General features: G+C 37.7%; 1 protein-coding gene across 2 annotated transcripts; it reads left to right on the forward strand.

Moving 5' to 3' along the window:
- Nucleotides 1-4,090: 4,090 nt before the first annotated feature.
- si:dkeyp-69b9.3 (myocardin) lies at nucleotides 4,091-21,418 on the forward strand. 2 transcript variants are annotated; one of them, XM_051866552.1, is made up of 15 exons: nucleotides 4,091-4,412; nucleotides 6,072-6,228; nucleotides 12,643-12,699; nucleotides 12,920-12,975; nucleotides 13,598-13,664; nucleotides 14,095-14,220; nucleotides 14,977-15,155; nucleotides 16,569-16,712; nucleotides 16,835-17,139; nucleotides 17,637-17,775; nucleotides 18,078-18,509; nucleotides 18,597-18,710; nucleotides 18,940-19,077; nucleotides 19,218-19,272; nucleotides 19,457-21,418. In XM_051866552.1, the coding sequence occupies exons 2-15, from the start codon at nucleotides 6,174-6,176 to the stop codon at nucleotides 19,879-19,881; spliced, it is 2,292 nt and encodes a 763-aa protein (XP_051722512.1). In that variant the 5' UTR covers nucleotides 4,091-4,412; nucleotides 6,072-6,173; the 3' UTR covers nucleotides 19,882-21,418. The 2 variants fall into 2 exon arrangements, with proteins under 2 accessions (XP_051722512.1, XP_051722514.1); XM_051866554.1 differs by having other exon boundaries at nucleotides 16,572-16,712.
- The last annotated feature ends 3,759 nt before the right edge of the window (nucleotides 21,419-25,177 follow it).

Consider the following 25,177-nt stretch of genomic DNA (forward strand, 5'->3'; position numbering starts at 1 on the left):
ATTTAAAAAAATAAAATATAAAAAATAAATATTTTTTTTTTTATCTTCACTTTAAAAAAAAAAATCAAAATATATTTTTAAAAACAACAATGGAAAAAATTGCAAAAGTTATTTAAATATCATTTTCACATCAAGTTGAAATTGAAATTGATATTGAAATCAATATCATTTTATCATTTCATCAAGTTGAAATTTAGGGGTTAGAGTTCGGGACAGCCACCTCCCAATTGAAAGTACCCAATAAATGATGATTTTATATATATTAAGCTTACTGATATTTTAAATATTATTGTGGGATTCAGTAGATAATACAAAGATCTTAGTAAACATCTAAAAGTTGAATATTTTTTGGTTGTGGGACAGCAGTTTGCACCAATTCTGTATATAGAGTATGATACATAGACTTTGTAATTCATTCATTCACTGATTGAATGAAATGCACAACATTATTGGTTCATATGATAATTCAGGTTTAAAGAGTTTATGTATGGATGTTCTTCGCCTCCCATAACCTTACAAGCTGTGCTAGACAGGAGTGTCTGTGTACGTGTGAGTGACAGCTCAGATGTGCTCAGAGGGTCGGTGTTCCATTTGGCAGCATCAAGGAGAGTGGCTCCCACAATCAAGCTGACAGCAGGCGTCTATGAGTGTCGAGTATGAATACGTGCATCTGTGTGTGTGAGAGCGAGAAAGAGAGAAACAGTTAAAAAAAATGTAGTTGACTTTTTCTGCGAGACTGTGTGCTTGTTACATTAATGGTTGGTACCTGCCATTAATGTGGTATGTGCACAATAATCAGCATCACTGTAAGCCTGCAACAGTCTTAGGCAGTATAAAGAATTTCCAGATAATAGTGAAGAGGCAACATTATGGACAAAATGGTGGATGGTTTGGTGAAAGGAGAGGCTTGCTACAATGTGGCTATGAAATGCTTAGGGAAGAGTGCTATTTTAATTATGTTGGGCATAAACGTTGTTTGAGATGTAGATGTTGAGGCACAAGGGAGATCTGCAATGGAGTTGTTAGCATAGCAGTGGTGAAAGAAGATGTGATTGGATGAGCGGCCTGAATGACCTGGCGTAGATGGAGATGATTAGAGGTTCAAGCACAAAGACTTCTGGAGCTGTAGTTGTTGAGGAAGCTGGATGAGGAGTCAGTATTTTTCCGTATAGAAAAGCACAATGTAAAACAACATATTCTAGATCTAGGATGTTGTTGCATATTTATGCCACCAGAGGGCAAACTCACTCCAAGTTATGCACGGCCTCATCAACCTGAAGCCATGCAGGTAAACTGGAGCATGTAACTAGCATGTGCAACTAACTATATTTAGCTTTATAATATGGCTAATGCAAATACAATATTTGACCCATTTTTAAAAAAAATCCGATTCAGCCTATGTCATGTTAATAATAGTGCACATTGTTAAAGGGTTAGTTCACCCAAAAATGAAAATAATGTAATTTATTACTCACCCTCATGTCGTTCTACACCCCTAAGACCTTCGATCATCTTCGGAACGCAAATTAAGATATTTTTGATGAAATCCGATGGCTCAGTGAGGGCTCTATTGAGAGCAAAGCCACCGAACCTCTCAAGATCCATAAAGGTACTAAAAACATATTTAAAACAGTTCATGTGAGTACAGTGGTTCTACCTTAATATTATAAAGCAACGAGAATACTTTTTGTGCACAAAAAAACAAACAAAATAACGACTTTTCAACAATATCTCGTGATGGCCAATTTCAAAACACTGCTTCGGAGTTTTACGAATTGTTTGTTTTGAATCAGTGATTCAGATCTTCTATCAAACGGCTAAACTGCTGAAGTCACGTGACTTTGGCGCTCCGATCCACTGATTCGATTCGTAAAGCTCCGAAGCAGTGTTTTGAAATCGGCCTTCACTAGATATTGTTGAAAAGTCGTTATTTAAAAAAAAAAAATTTTGGCACTCAAAAAAGTATTCTTGTCGCTTTATTATATTAAGGTTGAACCACTGTACTCACATGAACTGTTTTAAATATGTTTTTAGTACCTTTCTGGATCTTGAGAGGTTCAGTGGCTTTGCTCTCAATAGAGGCCTCACTGAGCCATCGGATTTCATCAAAAATATCTTAATTTGTGTTCCGAAGATAAACGAAGGTCTTACAGGTGTAGAACGACATGAGGGTGAGTAATAAATGACAGATTTTTCATTTTTAGGTGAACTAACCCTTTAATACATTTTAATGTTTGATTTTTAAGAATATTCCTGCTTACATTTGAAAGATACACAGTTCTGGTACAGTTTATTTCATATTTATGCAATGTACCTTTCGCAGTTTCTTTAAGTAGGCTATTAGTTATTTCGTGATCATAGTTTTGACACGATTAACAATTCCAACCCTATCCTATTTTCTGCAGGCCTATGAATTCATATTGCCTGGAGAATGGCATGAGATGAAATAGAGGTTCCCACCTTGTGTGCACAGATATTTTTCATTTTGACATTCTTTCTTGCATCTCTCAAAGCCAGTGAGACATGTGGCGTCATTAGAATGTATAGAATGTGTTGTTTCAGTTAAGCTGCTCCTGCTGTGACACAAAATGAAACAAGCTAATTGAGGTGAGCAGGAAGGGATGACAAGAGAGAGACAAAGATGGACAGTAACAGGTGCTAATCAGAGGGATTCCCGAAAGGGGGGCTTGGGGGGGGGGGGGGGGGGGGGGGGGGGGGTCTTGGTGGGGGGGTCGATGGAAGGTAGGGTGATTACATCATTTTTCCATCAATAGTATATTGTGGCATAAATTGCATGTGTCACACACTAAGGGGCCAAGTTTTTTCAATTTTATCATTCACAACCTTCATGCTCAAAATGGTTCGTATAGTTATATTCAGTGTCAAGGTTGAGACAATGTCTCTTAATAAAATATTGGCTTTACCAGCTGTTCAATGCTGTAATGAACAGAATTCAACTTGTGACTTTCTCCTAACTTTATCCTGTCTGTCTCACTCAAATTGTTGTGCACTCAACTTGTAACTCTTGTTTTGGATTGTTTTGCCTTTTTTTTACTCTTGTATCTCTCTTCTCTCTCACTTGCTAGCTGACTGTGACCTGCTGATACAGCAGCACACACCAACCTGTCCATCAAAGCCACCAAACAGGTGGTGCAGTAATGATCTCCCTTTTCCAACCCCCTCCTCTTCCCCCGGCCCCGTCTCACACGCATAGACAAACATATTTGTGGATTAAAATTGAATCTTATTGGCTAATGTGATGTGTTTTATATGCCATGTATCTCTATAGCTATATGTACATAACCTTTGATGGAGCAAATTCATCTTTTAGAGTACATTTAAACTGGATAGTTCACTCAAAAATGAAAATTCTGTCATTATTTACTCACCCTATGTTGTTCTAAATCAGTTGCTTTCTTTTGTGCAACCTATTTTGAAGAACATTAGGGTCCAAACAAGATTGGATTTTCATTGACTTTCATTGTATGGACAAAACACACATTTTTCAAAATATCTTCAAAAATTAGAAGAAAGAAAATCATACAGGTTTTGAACGACATAAGAGTGACTAAATGATAACAAAATTTGGGGTTGTACTATCCCTTTAAGACCTCATGTCTGCATCCCTGACTATTTTTTTCATGAATATTTTTCAATTTGTTTCATGAATATAGGAAATATTTAAATAAAATTATGTAAATTAACTTTGTTTCAAAAATTGCATTTCAAACAGTTCAAAGTCAGGATTCCCAATAAAAAAGCTGAATGAAAAAAAAGTTAAATTGAATGCCATGAAATAGTTTCTTTCTCCACATCCCTTTTTGATCCAGAAGTGTCATATGTCTGTTTGTAGCTTTTATACTGTACATAATGTGCCACTGAAAGTCACCAACTTTTACAAGCTCCTTCAGGTACCTGTGGGGGAAGGTCTGGCATTGTCACCCCTGAGAGAGAAAGAGGAGATAGGGAACACCGCAAGTTACCCACCCAGTAGTGTCACCCACAATGAATCTATCAGCAAATGTGTGTGTGTGTGTGTGTGAGGGTTCTGAGGGGGCAGGGGCAGGACGTCAGGGTGCTCTTTTGATAGCCCAACACAGTTGGCTCAACTCCTCGGTGTGGGGGTAGAGAGAGAGAGAGAGAGAACGAGGTGCGCAGGGTGAATTCTGCGTGGAAGAAAAGAGGAAGAAACACAGGGCCCTTTTCTCCCTAGATTCACCTGTGGAATGGAATGAACAAACAGGCGCAAAAGAAGATAAGGAACAACCTTGTCATTGAGCATTGCGTCGATTTAGCGTGCCTCAAGTTCTGCCCTCATTTTCCACCTCAATCACAAGAATCTCTCTCTCTCTCTCCACTTTAATCTCTGTTCAACGCCACTCTGACAAAACTCGGGGGAGTTCAGTCTGACTGTGAGTATTCATTTTCATTCATGCTATTGTGTTTATACATTTATCTTTGAATATATGTGTTCTTTTGTGAAGGCATTTGAGTGCGTATGTCTGTAAAGACTCCATCTGACAATAGAAGTTTTTGTGATTTTCATCTAAGGCCAATTTGTTGCTTCAGACGTTGTAGTCAGTGGGTAGTGCAATATGAATAACATTGAAGAGAGATGTACAGTGAAAGGTACTTGAACTCCAGCTCTAGGGCACATACGTAAATAAAACCAATTATTTCTGTAACTCAAGCTTCTGTACATACAGTCACTCTTATCTGCTCCAACAAGCAATTTTATCCTTGACTAGTTGGGCAAAAATTCCTCCGATTGGAATTGTTTAAAAATATAGTTCATCTAAAAATTACAAACTATTTACTTAACCTCATGACGGTTGAAGCATGTATAAACACAAAAGTTTTAAAGTACTAGTAGCTCTTTTACATGGAAATACAGTCAATGGGGATTGGAGCTTTAAAAAGATAGTACAGCCAAAAATGAAAATTCTGTCATCATTTACTCGCCCTCATGTTGTTCCAAACCCAACTTTTGAAGAATGTTTGTTCTTCAAAGCACAAATAAAGATATTTTTAATGAAACCTGACAGATTTCTGTCCCTCCATTGAAAGTCCATACCACCAAAGCTTTGATGCTTCAAAAAGTTCATAAAGGTATAGCAAAAGTAATCCATATGTATCAAGTACAACATGTGGGTGAGTAGTGATGACCGAAATTTTTATTTTTAGGTGAACTAACCTTTTGAAGTTTCAAAAAAGGATTAAAAAGCACCAAAAAAGAAAAAGAAAATGTTGCATATGACTTTTGCACTATTCCAAGCCTTCTGAAGCCATTTGATTGCTTTGTGTGAAAAACGGACAGAAATCGAAGACATTATTTAATCCACTGAGATGTTAATCGCTGTGAGTCAAGAACCAGATCTCTGATTCATAAACAAATTATTCAGACTGGTTTTGTGAATCAAATCAACTGATTCATTAAAAGATCTGGCTCTCTACTTCTCTAGAACATGCCATGTAACATTAGTGTAGATGTATAACAAATTCAAAAATGTCCTGTTTCTTACACAAACTTATCGTATGGCTGCAGAAGACTTGGAACATCGTGCACAAGTCATATGAACCACACTGTAAAAAAAATCAAAAGTTGAGAAAACATAAAATTTAAGGCAACAAACTTCAGCAGATTTTTGAGTTCTCAACTTGTTTTTGTAGGAGATTTTTGAGTTTTCTCAACTTTTTGTTGTATAAACTGAATACAACAAGTTGTGAAAACTCAAAAATCTGCTGAAGTTTGTTGCCTTAAACTTTTAAGTTTTCTCAACTTTTGATTTTTTTACAGTGCACTTTTATGATGCTTTTGCTTCCTTTTTGAAGCTTGAAAGCGCTAGTCACTGTTCATTGCACAGAAAGAGGAAAATCTGTTGTATTTTAAGCAATGCTGTTTATTGTCTCTCTGTGATACTGTTAGAATAGCGGTTAGCTTCTGATTGCTCCTGTTTCTATCAGTCGTACACAGACTACACCAGTTGTTTGGTTCTTGTTTTTCCCTTGCCGTCTTGATGGTGATTAGGATAAGTTCAGGCCTCCTGTGACTTTGCTTTCTTTCTCTTCAGGGAGAGGAAAGGGCATAAGAAATCATCACAAAGGATCTGCCCTGTAGAAGGAAGACGTATCTTTAAAGCCCCCACCCCTTCTTCCTCTGCTGTCTCTCCATTATGACCTTGCTGGCATCTGAGAGGTCACTGCTCATCCGCAATAAGTTCCGTTCAGGTAAGAACAAAGGAAGGATCACACGAGCCGGCTTTGAAAGCCCACATGTGTAGCTGTCTCTCTGTCTGTTCTGGTTGGTGATGTGAGTTCTGATTATGCTCCTAGTGGCTGTTCTGGTGATGGAGTCTGAGTGAAGCTCTTTGCAGCTTTGAAAACCCTGGTGAATGTAGATGGTTGTACAGAGCAGAGGCCTGTTCCATAAAAACAAGTTTACCAAATAAGCTAAGATTTTTTCAGTTAGTCTGACTCATTGTCAGTTGATTTGGTTCCATAAAGTAAATTTAACATAACTCAAGCTCAGTCACTCTGACAACTTATGCTGGGAAACTAATGTGGTCCAGGGCAGGCTAGGGGGTCCAATGCTCTCTCGCATACCATTATTTGACTTTATTAACCACTATCAGTCTAAAAATAAATATACAGTATAAAGAAAAACAACTTAAATAATAAATCAAATAAATAGGCTACAATGTTAAATGATACAATATAGACCTATACAAACGTGTTCAATTATATTGTATAATACCAGTAGACTACCTGTGAAATGTAAGCTGCACTGAGGAAAACACCATGTCATAAACGCAATAAACAGCACGAAATATGTATGCTGTTTGCCATAGCAGATTGATTTGATCCATGATCGAACTTTAGGGCTGCTTAACCCCTTTAAACCCAAAGTGTACACCCTTAGCTTAGAAACTTAGCTACCTAGCTACAAAACGAATAATAATATTTTTCAAAACTGCAAAAAAAACATTATACAGCTCAGATATTCATATGTCATTTAAAAGGTCTCACAGAGTGCAATACAACAAGCATAATTGTTTTGGGCTTTGACTAAACTCGAGAGAGTTTTTGTACTTAAAGCCAAGGGCTAAACAAAAAGGCTACCAAATGCTGTAACTTTATGCCATTGCCACAAAATTTGATCCAGATGTAGAGGAACTTCACAAAATAATTTTTCTTCTACCTTATTTCCTTCCTGAGTTATTGCTTGCCAAATAAGAAAGATATGTAAAATTATAATAAAAAATATATTTTTTGTCTTTTATCAGCATTTTCTCAGTATGAAAATGTCCAAATGTAATGATTTTTTTTTTTTTTTTTCTAAAAATTTAAAACGTTTTCCATCAAACAATACCTACCTTTTGACTCTCCTTGCTATAGTTCTGGTGTTATGAGTTTTAACTTTTGTGTATGTCACTCAGAAAAACAACTCTAAAAATGCCTTCAGGGCTTAAAGGGTTACTTAAGAATAGCATGGATATGAAGTGATCTTGACTCATTGAACCTAGGTCAAATTAGTGGGATTGTGTGAACTTAAATTGTCCTTTATGGAACAGGCTAATTGTCCTTTAGCCCCGACTGATTTGTTAGGTTAATTCAAGTCAGGTTTTGGATTGTAATCCCCAATTTTCTTAGCGCACTTTGTGGAACAGGCCTCAAAAGTTGAGGGTGGGCTTGCTTGTATATAGAGAATACAATTTTCTGGATGAACTACTCATGCAGCTTTATGTAACTAAAAACTGTGTTGAATCAATAACTTTTTAAAGCTTAGAACCTTCAGAGGCTAAACATTCGGACTAGGCTGTCAAGCCATCATACTTTCTTTTTTCTTTTTTTTTTTTACAAACCTTCCTTTTCTTTTTAAACTTAACACTCATTGCAACTATATAGATTTCAGTTCATTACAACTGGAATTAAAAAGCATTCTCAATTAAATTCTGAATGGCGCACAACCATGTTGGCGCACAACCCTGAGATTGTGGACCTTCAAATTTTACCAACCAACCCGTCTTCATGAGGTTCCACGGTCTCTCGTACTTGCCCATATTGTACAAATGGGGCCAGCAGTACGGTCCTCCCTAAAGGACATGTGGACAGTGGACAGATTGTCTTTGTTGGTTCCCATCTGTGGTTGGAACCCCTTCAAAAGCGGTGCCCTCTCTTCTTGGGTTCCCTATAAACATCCTGCTGGCAAGATTCTCAGACAAATGTCCAGCAGCACTCTTTGGTAATAACAAGACTCTTCCATCAAAAGTGCATTGAATTAACATTTTTTAAACTTAAACAGCTAATATTCTAAAAAGGACTATCATTTTTAAAATGAGGATCACATGTATAAACAGCAAGGAGAATGTAATGTGAGCAAAACCTCGCCCTGCTCTGGTACTGACCCTTGAATCAGCTGTGACCTTGGATATGTTGTGTTGTGTTGTGAGAAAGATGGCTGCCTCTCTGGCAAATCCTGATCCACATTCTAAACAACGGGTAAAATAAATTTGGATAACAATGTAAGAACGTTTAAGATTTATAACAAAATTGTTTATTTCTCATTGACTATATAAATTAGTCTTTAATGCTTCAGCAATTGATTAGCAAAAACAAAAATGAAGTAATTTGAAATGTTTTTATTTAACTTATTTATAGTATGAGGATGAACATAGGGAAATTTGCCAATATTTATGAATTTAGTCTATGTTTTTGAAATTTGCATATGTAAAATATAACATAGGCAACAAAAATGCCACTTTTATTCATTATTGCTTTACAGGCTATAGGTGATTGATTTAGTTTTTCATCATGTGTTGATTATACGATAAATAATGAATTAGCTATTGCTCTTTTAGCTCTTGTATTATTTAGATTTATATATATATATATATATATAATGACATAGTTTCACATTTTACACGGCTGCAGTATTTTTAGAAAACCAGATTTCAAAGAGCCTTGTAATATGAGATAGCCTATGCATTAAAAGTATATATGAAGAGTTTGGTTCCAAAACGCGATAAACGCCATTTTTTAAAAAAAAATTGAGTTTCTGCCAAAATCAGTATTGTATCTGGTCGGTATTGAAAAGTCATTTATTAATTTTGCGCAAAATGCGATATCCGTCGTGTTATTCTGACCTTTTCACCCTTTCTTTCCTAAACGCGACAAACGCCAGTCTCCCTTCTCTGCAGAATGCGATGTATCCGCTCAACCAATCACAGCGCACCATTCCACGCACTGTAAACAGTAATGGCGGCGCTCTGAATACACCCCGCGTCCTAGTTTTCCTTATCTACTTTGTCATCAACAAAAACAAAAAAATGAATAATTTTGACGTCATTGATGAACCTGTTGTGGTTTCTGCGGTGGGGAAGAAACGCAAGTCATCGAAATGTAATCATTTAACTGAGGAGATTAAGAAGATGAGGCACTCGAGTCGGGAAGAGGAAAAATGCCGGCTGTTGCTTTTTCCACGACAGCATCAAACTTCTGTCACCATGAACAGTTTTTAAAAGCCGTATTTATTACCAGTGTACTCAGCAAATGTGTTTATTTTAACGTGCGGTGGCGCCAGATACTCTTTAATCGGTAATGACAAACAGAGACATAATTAATTTATAACATTAAAGCGATGGTTCACCCAAAAATGAAAATTTGATGTTTATCTGCTTACCCCCAGGGCATCCAAGATGTAGGTGACTTTGTTTCTTCAGTAGAACACAAATTATGATTTTTAACTCCAACCGTTGCAGTCTGTCAGTCATATAATGCATTGAAACGGTAACACCATCTATGAGAATAAAAAAAAACATGCACAAACAAATCCAAATTAAACCCTGCGGCCTCGTGACGACACATTGATGTCCTAAGACACGAAAGATCGGTTTGTGTGAGAAACTGATCAGTATTTATATCATTTTTTACCTCTAATATAAGAGGTAAAACGCATCCACGCGCTCTTATAACGGAAGTGATATCTCGTGCCTATACTTCAATGAGTGCGAGCGATCACTTCCGTTGTCAGATCGCATTCAGACCTCACCAACCGGATGCGCAAGGCAGTTGGACATAGTGGTGTATTAGAGGTAAAAAATGATATAAATACTGATCGGTTTCTCACACAAACCGATCGTTTCGTGTCTTAGGACATCAATGTGTCGTCACGAGATTTGTTTGTGCATGTTTTTTTTATTCTCATAGATGGTGTCACTGTTTCAATGCATTATACGACTGACAGACAGCAACGGTTGAAAATTTAAAAATCATCATTTGTGTTCTACTGAAGAAACAAAGTCACCTACATCTTGGATGCCCTGGGGGTAAGCAGATAAACAGATTTTTGGGTGAACTATCCCTTTAACAAGATGACTCGTTGAATTCATTTTGGGAGTGACGACTGTATTTTTAGTCAAATGCCTGTATATAAGATTAGTATTGACAAAGTTCAGAGGCTGTCATATATGTGAATCAACTTACTTTGTTGTGTATTTTCAATATGAAAAATAACTTTTATATTGATGGATTTATTGCATTTTGAAAAAAAAAAAAGTGTCATGGATTTATTGCATTTTGGGGAAAAAATAATCCGTTTTTATAATAAACCTTTGAAAATCAAAATCTAGATTTGAATTTTTAATGATTTTATAACCAAAAGATGCTATGTGAAAGTTTGAAACAGAAAATAGTGGGTTTCATCTTGCCACTTTCTTGGCAAAGAAAACACATTTTTACTCAAATTAATCAAAATGGAGTTATAGCGTTTTGGAACCAAACTCTTCATATATTAAAGATATATATTGAAGTCTTTCCCTCTGTTGTATGTTTCTAAACACTGAACCTTGTTTTTAAAAATAGATTTCATTTCAAATTTCAATGAATGTTTGTTTCTTTTTTAATACCACACTGCTAATCTGACAGATATCAGTGAAATTGGTGCCCTGAGAAATAACACTGGTCTCTGTGGCAGCCTTAAGCTCTGTAAACGGCAAAACAAACAAAAAATACACATATCAGCCTTTAGTTTTATCATCTTTCAGGTCTAAATGAAAAACCTAATGATAATACAATATCCTTATTAAAATAACTATTCAAAGAAACGACGCAGATATTATTCAGGTCATGAATCTAAAAGTAAAGACAATAAAGTAAAGACCATTTCAAAGACGCCAGCGATAATGTAAAACAAATGCATAAATTAGGAAAAGGGTACAAAACCATATCCAAGTGTTTGGATGTCTCAGAGGGCACTTTTGGCTCAATTATCAGGAAGGAGGCTTCATCAAACCGCCCAGATGCTGCCTAGAAAAGGTCAACCTCTAAACTTTCAGCACAAATAAGAAGGATACTTATAGAAGCCACAGAGAAGCCAACAATCACTTTGAAAGAGTTCAGTGGCTGAGAACGGAGTAAAAGTGCACCAGTCATCCACAACAGGAGAGCTACTTAATGCAGAGAAATACTGCAAAAAGGAACTTCTGAAAGATGCTAGGAAAGGGTGCTAGGGTGGTACATAATTACCCCAAACGACATTAATGCTCTCATTCCTGCACACTGTGGCTGTACACAATATTGAAATGTCGGGATCAATATATACGGATTAACAGAATGTCTTATGAATGTCGTATTTGCTTCATTGATAGCAGCATTTTAATATAAAACCTGATTTAATCCTAAAACTTTTTTTTATTTACAGAGGATATTTCTGTGCTTGAATGTGTGTGTGTAGTAGTAGTAGTAAAATATGTAAAAGAGAATCTTTCTATTATTTTCTCCAAGAAACAAAACCAATTTATTTCTAAACTTCCATTATACAGTGAATTAGAGTGTTTTTTGTTATGTATCGATTTTCAGGCATTTAATAGTGATCTCAACGGGTGGTACAATATCATAAAATCTGAACTATCATTATGCATCTATGCCATTATTTGATCCGAGCACACCAGTTATCATCAATACTATAAGCTGCCATGACACTCAGTGAATTTTTAATCCCAGAATTCCAACCTGATTTGGCCTGATGCCACTCAGCATGTCATTCTCTTCGAGAGCAAAGTAAAAAAAAAGGAAGAATTTACTTAGCACGATTGACAGCGAGAGAGGGAGTGAAAGACAGACAGCGAGAGAGAGAGAGAGAGAGAGAGACAGCTGGATGGGGGATGGGAACGATACAGAAATAGACATTCAGAGGGATAAATAGTTACCCCCTTCCTCTCATGTCCACTCTCAGATCTCAAAACTCAGCACAGAGGTGCATCATGGGACAAGTCACCATATTCATGACTCCTCCCACCTCTGACCTAGCAGTAATTCACCTGCTGGTTCAAGCATGTGTTTGTTTGTGCAGACCTTCTTTTATAAGTGCCACAAACAGTGATTGCATGTTTGACTAGGTTAGTGAACAGTGTATGTTTGCAGTGCCTATTTCATATCTAACTCATTTATGATCATCCGAGTGGTGCAATTTACTTGTAATATGCTGGGCTTACTGTCATAAATTGAGCTATATGATCCACACTTGCACATTCTTCAAGGTGTGAAACTCAGGCTTAAAATTTTTCTGAAATACAAAGACTGTATTTTAAATAAAGTATTGTAAATATTGTTTTTATTGCATAATAATAAATGTATATTTTTCAGTTCTGCAGTTGAGAATACAAAACCGCAGACAGCAGAATGAACTTAATGCAGAGTCTGGTGAGTCTGTGTGTGTGTGTTTATGAATTTTGATCATTGTGATTGGCCACAGGAAGTCTATGAAATTTCCCCTTATGGGGCAGGAAAATCATAATAAATTTGACTCACACTTTTCAAACCAGCTGGACTGCTCTCTTTATGCATTTCAATTCTAAATAATAGCTTTATAACAGCTTGTCTCCACCTTTTTGTTCATTCTCAATTTCTTTCTGCTCTATAGGTACAAAGGCCTCTGTCCCTGATAAAGTTGGGGAGAAAGAAGTCAGCAGTGGTTTGGTGAGCCTTTTTTACATATATGTTTTAGGAGGAAATATAGACCTAGCAGCAACCAAAACTAAAATATAATGTCCCTATAGCTGATTATGTAACTGAAATCTTTTCAAAGTTAATTTGAGGGAGAAGTTCTAATCTAAAACTATGGTAGGATCTAATGGCTTCCACGCCTGACACACTCCAGCAGCAGTATGTGTATGCCTTTGGTTTATATGAAAACAGACTGATGTGAAACAGGGTGCCAGTGTAGATAAGCAAACTACTCAGTGATGCCAAAACGGTCTGATAACTGACATGAGTTGGTCTTCAACCTCTTTAGCATAATTTAATGTTTGTAATTACATGTCTAGTTACTGTCGCAAACTATTAGTATTAGCCGTGAAACACTGTTAGCACAGTTAATTATGTTTAGTAAGACAGTAAACAGCAGCTGGTTCAAGATAATTACTGTCAGGAGGGAAAAATGTAGTCTTACAGGAGAATGTTACCACCCAAAACAAACAATTAGTTCTTTTCAGAAACTTCACCCATGTGCTATCTTTCATTAACTACTGGAGAAATAAAGGTTTTAAGTATTTGTTGATGTTTTCTGATGTTGATTTGACTGGGCTGTTTCCCAATGCAGCGTCAGACAGAAGATGGTGCCACTCAGAAGTCGCCCCCTAGTGGTCTGACTGCTCAAACTGCACCAGGTGATGCCATTGAGAGTTTGCCAATATTTCCTGACCTTCGGTTATAAAAGAATATCCCAATACCAGTACTGAACAAAGCTGTAACCTTAAAGCTGGAATGAGTGGTTTGTCCATTAGCCATTCACATATCCATCGGTCCCCATTCATCAAACAGCTCTTTGTGTTTGCAAGTCATTCAGCTGAAGGTCCTTCTGTACGGCACTTATTATCAGTAGCTTTCTGAATGCCTGAATTGGATTACTCAACAACAAATTCTTTTGTGAAAAATCATTCATATCTGTCTTTAAAATATTCCTCCTCTTCTTCTCTCTTATTATAAAGCAAAGCAATTGATCTTCCATTTACATTCCTCATCTATTCATTTTGTTCTCTCTCTGATTCACTCGTTTTTTGTTTTCACTTTCTCTCTTCGTATGTCTCTCGCTCACAGACAAGAGTTATAGTGGAGCTCACAGGCAGAAGAAGGCTCGTCTGGCTGAGGATCTTAGTGAGAAAATTCAGAGTCGGCCTGGACCACTTGAACTCCTGCAGAGGCATATTCTGCCTCTAGAGAACAGTGAGTCATTGAAAATAACTGAAACTGATGCTTCACAAAATAGCGTAAACTCAAACTAAATATTCTATGTACATAGACAAACACACACACACACAAATACTCTCTTATATAACAATTTTATGCTAACATTTATTTGGGGTCATATTTCTCATATTTTTTTGTGATTAGCAATTTTTTTTTTGATTAACACTAAAGAAAGTATGCTATAGAAATGCATATTTACATTATAAATTATTGGCTTTAGCAATTTTATAGCATAATATATGACATTATAAAAAACAAACAAAAACAAAGTTGAATATTTTAGGGTACAGGCTAAGCAAGAAGGTTAATTGGTTAGCGATATGCTAAGCTTGAATGCTAAGTAGTTAGCTTGTAAAACATAACAAAAAAAAAAAGTTTACTTTCTCAATCTATGGCTTCGAGTTATATATTACATGTAACATTAATGAATATATTTTTAATGGTGATAATAACATAGTTAAGAAGATGACGCACATCATAAAGTACCATACCATAAAATACTAATTGAAAGTTTTTTTCAGCCAATGGGCAGACTTGATTCAGCGGGCAGACCAAATTGTCTAAATAAAAGAGGAAAAAAATAATAAAAATAAATCTTTAAAAACTATATTCTCACAAGGCGTAAATGTGTAAATAAAGCTTATTTTACAGTTTCATATTTCCACATAACATTTAACTTATACCCAGAATTGTAGCAGAAAAGCTCACACTTCACCATTTCCTTTGCCTCAGCTGCTTCATTGCCATCAGATGTCTTTGAAGATGACAACTCCTCTTCTGCCTCTGCATCTCCCGAGCAACTTGGGATGCACCAATCTCCAGGCTTCTCATCATCACCTGGGCAAGGAGGTGACCAATCACCAAGTGATGCGTCACCTATTGCTACACCCATCAGCCCAAACAATGTACAGGTATAAGAGGCATAAAACATCTACCCAATATTAGACTAAATCTTTTGAAAAAGTACTTTTTGCCTTGTATCCTCTTCTTTAGTTTAAAGTAGAGATGCACCGATACTAAATTTTGATAATAGCCGATTATTCAGAATGATACTGGCCGATGCCGATACCGATACCGATAGTTTGGTTTTCTTGAGGAAAAAAAAATCTCTCCCAAATAATGTTGCAAACTATACAGGGAACCCTCTCATTTGGTACACTACAATATTAGAGGTTACAATTAACAGCAGAGGTGTTATATTCAGCTGCTGTTTATTTTCAGATATAATATTTACACTCAAATAAAAACTTAGATGTATAAAACTTAGTATCACATAAGGTAGTTTTCATAAGCACTTGTCTTCATGGCAAATTTGCACAAACATATAATTAACAGTAAATAAGCTCCTCTCTAGTGTTTTTATTGACGTCTTTCCGCGGTTGAAACACAAATAAAGTGATTACATGAGACATGATACATTCTGGTAAGTTGTACAATATATTTCAACATACCTTTGACGTTCATTCATGTTTTTCGAGACATAACTTGTATTGAAGAGGAAGAAAAGACTCGCGCTCCGAGCTGCCGCCTGAACTGAGGCATTACAGCGATCTGACACGTCACATTTAAGAGCGCCAAAACGCCATTTATTGTTTGAATTTCACGATAAAATGGACAGAATTTGAAAACTGAAACTTTAATTCTTATCAGAAGTAATAAAGCACAAATCTTTTTGCGATTATTGGATGGGAGGCGCTACAAATAATATTTGATGTAGGAAAAAAAACGCAGACCTGGCAACCCTGGCTTGAACTACGGGTGATTCATAGGGTCAAAAACAGCCTGTTTTAACGTCACCATTTTTAAACTGTTAATGCGTTAAAATTCAACACGAGCGATTTTCGTCACACACAGTATGTATGAGTTGCAGTCGGAACACGTCTTTCCACACCTTTTTGATTGACAGGATATAATCGACCCTGATCATCGGCTGTTTTTAAACAATCGGCAGATGGCCAATAGTGATAATAATAGTTTTTATCGTCCGATACCGATTGTTAGCCGATACATCGGTGCATCTCTAGTTTAAAGATAAAGTGTGTAATTTTGCGAGCACTGTTGAGCTATCAAAATATTTGTTTGTTCATTTGAGGATCCCTACCAGCCAAATAGGCTATAGCAACACTGGGTCAACCAGTGTGTTGATATTGTTTGCTATCTGTTGTTTGGGGGAAAAAAACTGATAGAAAACCGCTGATGGAGAACAAGTTCTGTTTCATGCCACTAGTGGCACAGAAATTACACATTTTACCTTTAAGTTCAGGTTAAATGGCTGGAAGATGGTTGCTCAGAATGTTCACCACTATCAACTCATCTTTTCAAAGCAGTGCAGATTGGCGTTGCTCCCGGCAACCGAGTGCATCAGCCAACCAATGACCATGACAGTAACGGGGTCAAACTCCATATCAACAACTGGGAGACCCAAAGGGATGTACATGCCCTCCCAGACACCACCACTGCTGCCAAAGGTACGCATTCAAATAATGATTTGTTTTACTCCTCGCCCCATTTCATTATTCATTATTTCCCTCATCCACTTGCTCATGTCATTATTCCAAATTACTCACATTCTCTCTTTGTATGCCTCAAGACAGCACAACCTCCAGCTCCATCTTCTCATTCCATACTGGGTGGGTCCTTAACTTCATCCCGCCCTCCACGGCCACGAAAGCCTCGCGATTCCAAACCTAAAATGAGGAAGCTGAAATACCATCAGTACATTCCCCCAGATCAAAGGACTGGGACTGGAAGCGGAGCCGGAAATGCTTCGCAAAAGAATAACAACAGTCAGGCTCCAACCACTGATTCCTCTTACTCCCACCTCTTGCAACAACAGCAGGTGTTCTTACAACTACAAATTCTTAACCAGCAACAACAGCTCCCTGTGACAAACAGGTAAACCTCCAAACAAAGCACCATGAAAAAGACCATGAATTGTACAATTAAAGCCAGGGTGCATGCTGCACGATTTTTACAGTCATCTTGAGTAAAAGCCATGGCACACTGTGCAAGATCATTCTTTTATGTTAGTCTGTACAATCAGAGTTGGCGCTGACCAAATTGGGTGGGTGGGGTGGGGGGGGTTAAAATCCTCAGACTAGATGGCTGTAACCATCATTCACAATGTGAAATCTGTCAACTCCGAGCTCCCAAAATGTGTAGATTAACTCTGACTAAAGGCAACTAGCATTGACTTGTCCCAACTGCAAATTGCGGCAAAAGTCTGGGTTTAAGTTGTGTAGTGTAAGCCAGCGCTATGTGATCTAAGACTTATGCATAGCTAGCATAGAAATCGTACAGTACACGCCCAGCTTAAGAGATGCTACTCTGTGATCTGAATGGTAATCATGAAAAAGTTACTAATATACCTTTACTTTACATCTAAATAACAGTGAGAACCATTTGAAGATTTCCGGAACTACACCTCAAAGTTCCCCTCAGTCTGGAACCCCTTCAACAAACCCCTCTACTCCTGATTCAAGTCCCATCCACCAGGCAGAGTTACTCCCCTCAAACCTTGATGACCTAACGGTAAGAAATCTCATTGGTTAAGATGACTCACTCTAGATCCAGGTGAGCAGGTGTCCAATCCAATCCAGTTTTACTTCAGTTCCAATCGTTCTCCAACACACCTACCTATTGTTTTCAAGTAATCATGAACTCCTTGATTACCTGGTTCTTGGGTGTTTGATTAGGGTTGGAGCTAAACTCTGCAGGACAGTGGCCCTCCAGAAGTAGGTTTGGACACCCTTGCTCTAGATTATCTGGTCTTCATAAACTGTTTGTATGAATACACTTTGTACAGCACATTAAATGTATTTCCTCCTTCTCAGGTCTCAGTTCTTCGTCAGCAGTTGCGGAAACGTGGACTCCCAGTTTCCGGCACTAAGCCAGCACTCCTCGAGAGACTCCGTCCTTTCCAGATGCCTCGTCCCCCGTTAACCCCTGCTCCACTTTGCCAGCTAGGGGCCACACTAGAACCCTCCCACCCTGCTGGCCTCAACCAAATCCCTACCAGTGTAGACAATGCCAAGTCTGCTCCAATGTACATCCACCCTTCAGGTTTAGCAGAGCAAAGCTTAACCGGTGATAGTTACCTCACTTCTTCTTCGGCTGGCTCCAGTCCCACCTTACATGCATCCCCTCCTCCAATGCCCTCTGGCGCCACGTGGAGGCCAGGCCAGGCAGTAGATGAACTTAGTGTGGAGCTGGAAATGAGAGAGAGGATGAGGAGTAGACCCAGAGAAGGAACAAAGGACACTCAGGTGAGTATGGAGAATCCTGGCTTAGGCTAAGCCCTGTCTGTGAAACCGAGCCTTAATGTACTATTTCATTCCTTCTGTTTTTTCCAGCTGTGCGGAAGTTCCCTTCATCCGTTCCTGCAACAGGAGCCAGGATGCACCAGAGGGAAACCAGACACAGGCGGGCAGGAACTGCTCTTTACGTATTGCACTGGTGAAGGAAAAGTACGTACTTTGAGTATTTAGTAAAACAAGCAGGGTCATACTAGTAAGACAGTACTGTGGCATACTACCACACCATTAAATTGCATCTTGATGTATTGAGGTATTTCGTAGTTGAAATGAATGTGGGTAATGTAAGGCAAAAAACAAAAAAAACAAAAAACAAAACAACATGCACTGATATTTCCCCATTGAAATGAATTACATTCTTTGTATTTATTCCTAATATTAGGTGAACTGCTGTCAGCTTTGTGATGCAATTGGTCAAGACTTTGATTTGCCAATGCAAATCACTGCCAGTCCAGCACAGGCATCGCCCACTGTCCGGAGTTTGGAAGAGGAACTACAGGAGGCTATTCAAAGAGTGCAGGTGAGTGTTTTTGAGTTTGTGTGCTGTCTGCTGTCTCACAGTTGCCTATGTTATGCAACTATTGATGTATTGATTGCTGTTCATCAACAATGAGCACTGAGCATTCGACTTCCTGTCCACTCTTTCTCTCACCATGTAAGATGGACCCTAATCAATCCATAGATGACATTTTGGACGAGACTATTGGTTGTTCAGGTGAGTGAAATTTTGAACAGGAGAGAGGAAGCAAAGATGTTGCTTACCAATGGCAATTCTTAAGATGACATTTTAGGTTGGCTGGACATACTGACATGCCTGTGTTGGTCACAGCTGGCAAATAGGTCTGACTAACATTTCAAACACCACGAAGTAACCATGAACTCGTGTCCTTATCTTACAGATAACTCCTCACTCATCACAGACGTCCAATCAGCCACTACCATCCTCTCAGGCTCCTCCCCTGCACCGCAGCCTGAACAATCACAACTCACCAAGCGCCAAAAAGAAGACAACTTTCTTTCCTCTCCTCTGTGCTCTTCGCTTCTTTTAGAGCTTCCTCCCTCACCTAACAACGCTCTACCCCTTGGTTCAACCCCAACTCTACTTCCTCCTCCCCCCATCTGCACCACTCCACCATCCAGCTCACTGTCCAGGAAAAGAAGGTCAGAGGTTCTTGTTTTTGATCCTGCTGATTGGCTGGAGACCTTGACCTCTGGCCTGCACCCGCTAACGCCCCCCGCCGCCCCATTTTTAGAAAGTGATTTTGGCCTTGACTCAGACCTGAACGTCAACAGGGTTCTTGACCTGATGGTGGAGCAATGGTGAGGAAGGGGTGTAGTAGTGTGTTTGTATGTGTGTGTGGCTAATTGGATGCATGATTGGAAATTAACCACCTTTCAAATTGTGTACCCTCGAGAGGCGACCCCTCATCCTCTCATTCGTTCTTCCGTTTTTGCATCCATCCATCTCTGTCAACTGATGTGACCAAACAGATCTGACTGGTGTTGACTGCTCACCTCTACTCCACGCAATGTCGAGAGAAAGAGGGAAAGGGAAAAAGAGATATGCTTTGGTAACTCGTTCAGAAAGAGCCACAAAGAGCCTGTTCACATACGCCACACTTTCACAATGACTTGTATTTTTATAAAAGCTTTAAAAATGAAGAAAAAAAAGAATATATTATACAAAAAAGCGGGTTTCCCCGTTGATTTGCCTCTTGCTTCAGCGCCAGACAAACTGTCGGCATGTGGCAACTGCGTGGAGCAGCGGGAGCTTTAAACAATCTGTGTGTATTTACAGGGAAGTGTATGCGCTCCCTGTATGTGTGAGCACGCTTCTCTTGGCTGCTTTATCTGCGTGTGTGTGTGTGTTTGTGTTGGCACATACACACTTGCCAGCATGTTCTGTATCTACAATTTCAATGCAACATAAATGAGGTGCCTAAAGCATCCAAATGCACTTGTGTCTGTTTATACTGGTGTACATTTTTCCATTTAGTATCAAGTTATTATCTGCTTTGTCTAGTGCATTATGGGACTAATGTTATCCCAAAAACATATGGCCTAACAAAAGATCCTCTGAAGATTTTAGGACAGAATAACTCAAGCTACCTTTAGGCACCAATAAAGTGCAAAATAATGCTGTTCTGACGCCAGTACGCACCTTCAGCAGGATTGAAACCACAAATTAGGGGGGACTTTAGGAGAAAATGTGGTTTTTAAAAGCCTAACATAATTAAGTTGGAAAATCTCAAGGCTTTTGAGCTGATTGATCAGCCTGCCCAGAAAACACTGTGCAAAGTTAAAGAAGGAATCTTTCAACTGCTACTGTTTAAATTTTCTTAATGGGACCCATATAACATCGTCTGCCATTGTTGTTTACAGACATTTGACCTTTTGACTGCCCGTTGCTTTTATGCATTACTACACAGGGATACACATTTAAATGTCCAAAGAAAGTGAAACATGAACTCTTTCTTCTGTCCCAGTCTTATATGTGAAAGTGTATGTGTAAATAGGGGAATGTGTTTGATAATCAAATGTATTGCCCTGAGTTCAGTATGCAGACAGGTGCTGGAGAATCACAGCATTTGTGCAGCTGGACATTGTTGGTTCTCAAATGAGTTTTTTTTATTTTTATTTATGTAACCCTACAAAACACAACTATTGTTTCTTTTAAGCCACATGTCTAAATAAATCAATGACCAATCAACCAACTAACAAAAAGCAAACACATCAAGTGTTTGATCAGATATGTTCACTGATATATTTATTGAGTAATTTATTTCAACTCTGTCAACTATCCACATTAAAGTCCTATAGTAGACTTAAAATAGTAAAATTAAAGTCTTAATTGATTTTCCCAACTGTGTCTGTTTCTTTCTTTGTTTTTATGATTTTATTTTGTTATACTGATGAGCTCAGTATACGTTTGGTAAATTTAGAATATCTTGTGCGAAATTACTCTAAGCAATCATGGTGATCACTATGCTTTCATTTTCTTCCTTAGGCTGCCTCATTGAATCATTACACTGTCCATAATGTTCCTGTAGTGTGGTGTCAGCAATAAATTCTTCGCACACCTTTTGGGTCTAGCCGCCTTCGCTCCTGCTGGAAATGGGTTGAGCCTCTGAAGTTCATTTAATTTCCAACATTTCAAGTCTACATTTGTAGATGGTTAGAACTTAGCAGGAGCTTGATTGCCTTTCTGTCTAGATCGTGGTTAGTGTTAAACTACACTGTTAATCATCTAAGCAGAGATGGCTTTTGAAAATGCTGGATGGTAGAAATTAAATATATACATCAGGCAACCCTTACGAAAAGATCTGCTTTCAGATTTGAAACACACTGCACACCAATCACATTAATTCACACCAACTGATTAACTATTCAGTGATCCTAATAAATACAGTTTACAAAACCATGCATTATTCATCATTGCTACCTTTTGCAAAGCAGAATTTGAGCTTCTCTGTGCTTTAATTACTTGAATGTGTTAATTAGATCGCTCAAAATGTTTGACACGGGCTGTGAGCTCACTAACACAACGTGACAAATTCAATACACATCTTGATCAAAGAAAATATGTCAAATTGGTGGCAGCTTATAAGGGACATTGGCATAATATAATGATTTATTATAGGTAAGAATATGTGTCCTTTTTGGTATGATTCATAAATATTGTTTATTCCGTTATAATATGCATTACTCTGCATTACAGCATATAGATTTTTTTCATTATTATTATAGTTTTAGATCATTATTTTATTACACAGCTTTCTGGAATACTTGCATTTGTTTGGTTAATCGTGGTCAAATTTTTTTGTACAATCACTGCTTAACTAGATCACTGTCTTGCACTTTTCATACCAATACAACTAGAAATAGTTCATTGCTGCTATATTGTGACTCACAATGGTTTCTATAACCATCGTTTGAAATAAAAAAAAGCAGTATTTAAAAGTTTTGAAAAAGAGAACCGTTCTGCCTGATGATAGCAAATAGTCTTGCAGTGTTTAACTTATTGGTAGGCCATTTTTTTCTATTTTGTAATGGACTTTTTTCTTTAGTGGAAGCTTTAAAGGGTTAGTTCACCCAAAAATGAAAACATTTCATAAAATCCGATGGCTCAGTAAGGCCTGCATTGCCAGCAAGACAATTAACACTTTCAGTGCCCAGAAAGCTACTAAAGAATCTACTAAAGCTACGAGAATGTTTTTAGTGCGCCAAAAAAAAACAAAATAACGACTTATTTAGTGATGGCCGATTTCAAAACACTGCTTCAGGAAGATTCGGAGCATAATGAATCAGCGTGTCGAATCATGATTCGGATCGCGTGTCAAACCGCCAAACTGCTGAAATCACGTGACTTTGGCGCTCCGAACTGCGGATTCGACACGCTGATTCATAACGCTCCAAAGCTTCCTGAAGCAGTGTTTTGAAATCGGCCATCACTAAATAAGTCATTATTTTGTTTTTTTGGAGCACCAAAAATATTCTCGTCGCTTTATAATATTAATATTGAACCACTGTACTCACATGAACTGATTTAAATATGTTTTTAGTACCTTTATGGATCTTGAGAGAGGAAATGTCATTGCTCCCTATGTGGGCCTCACAGAGCCATCAGATTTAAACAAAAATATCTCAATTTGCGTTCCGAAGATTAACGAAGGTCTTACAGGTGTGGAACGGCACAAGGGTGAGTAATAAATGACAGAATTTTCATTTTTGGGTGAACTAACCCTTTAAGAAGTGACTAGAAAACTTTTTGTGTGCAAAAAAAAAAAAAAAAAAACGACTTTATTCAACAATATCTAGTGATGGGCGATTTCAAAACACTGCTTCATGAAGCTTCAAAGCTTTACGAATCTTTTGTTTCAAATCAGTGGTTTGGAGCATGTATCTAACTGCCAAAGTCACATGATTTCAGTAAACGAGGCAGTTTGATTTCACGCTCCGAACCACTAATTCAAAACAAAAGACTCGTAAAGCTTCAAAGCTTCATGAAGCAGTGTTTTGAAATCGCCCTTCACTAGATATTGTTGAATAAAGTTGTTATTTTGTTTTTTGGCGCACAGAAAGTATTCTCGTTGCTTCATAACATTACGGTTGAACCACTGTAGTCACATGAACTGTTTTAAATACGTCTTTAGTAGCTTTCTGGGCATTGAAAGTGATAAGTGATAATTTTCATTTTTGGGTGAACTAACGCTTTAAGCTCTACACAAGTAAGATAATTGCAAATCAATTCATGATTTCATGTCCATGAATTTATATAGCCTTGTAACATGCAGGATAATGTAGCTTTCAGATATTATCACCAAATAAACTGATGTGAAGTGGACATATCCCTTAACACTTCTGAAATATGCATGTAAATGTCTGAAAATGGACCTACAATAGTGACTTTACAAATGAATGTTGAAATAAAAGGCTTACTGCAAATTTCACAACATGGAAACATCTCTTGCAATTACCAACAAATTCAATCTGACATACTCAGGCAAATTAAGATGAATAGTACAGGGATGTGCTGCATTTCACAGATTTTTTGAAAAGTAGGATGTTCAGAGAGATAAAAAGGTTCTTAAATATGTGAACTGTGTAAAACGAAGATATCCATCAAACAAGCTGCCTAATCCAACATAAATCAAGCATGCATTCATCCGTCTCCACACTCAAGGCCTGGCTCGAGCCAATCCAGCGATTTAACGCTCTGCTCACGTGAGCGGTATGTAATGAGTTTCCGTATAATGACTTATGCTGTCACGGATAACGTGCTTTCTTGCTTGGTGCTGAGTTTTACTCCCGCTTCATGGAAATTAACCGCTAAAAGGTACATTTCATGTGTAAAGCAGCCAAGTAGAGTAGAGGTGGAGTCTCTGTGGATGTTTTTGCATCTTCGTTCTTCCGCCACGTGGATCCGCTGGGACTCGCTGTGGGTGATTAGAACAGTGAAAGAAGGTCAGGTTTGTTCGATCGCTCACTACACTGACCCTGATCAACCCCTCAGGCGCACGAGCGGAAGGAGCGTTTAATTGCGTGTATTTGGAGCAACAGAGCGTGATCAGACACTTGAAGCATGGTTTTCAAGTGGGGGTCCAGGAAAGTATATGATAACAACTTACAATAAGGTTTCATTGGTTAACACTAGTTTACTACTTAACATGTTAACTAGTTAACATGAACTGAGATCGAACAATACTTCTACAGCATTTATTAATGTTAGTTAAATGTTAATTTCAACATTTAGCCTACTAATATAATTATTAAAATCAAAAGTTGTATTTGTTAATGTGAACTAACATGAACAAACAATGAACGACTGTATTTTTATTAACTAACATTAACTAAGATTAATAAATAGGCTACTGTTACACCTGTATTGCTCATTGTTAGTTCGTGTTAGGTAATACATTAAACTAATGTTAACAAATGAGACCTTATTGTAAAGTGTTATACATATTTCCAAAAGAAACCTTGTATGATCTTTGGTTGATTTAGTTGCTTTTCTGTATATCCAGATAAATCTCTCTCTGTGCAATACAGTAGTGGGCCAATGACCCAAAGTATGGTAATTTAAGTATATTTAAAGTAACATATTGAAAGTTATTTAAGTT

The sequence above is a fragment of the Ctenopharyngodon idella genome, chromosome 16 (assembly GCF_019924925.1).
Source record: "Ctenopharyngodon idella isolate HZGC_01 chromosome 16, HZGC01, whole genome shotgun sequence".
Taxonomy (NCBI): Eukaryota; Metazoa; Chordata; class Actinopteri; order Cypriniformes; family Xenocyprididae; genus Ctenopharyngodon; species Ctenopharyngodon idella.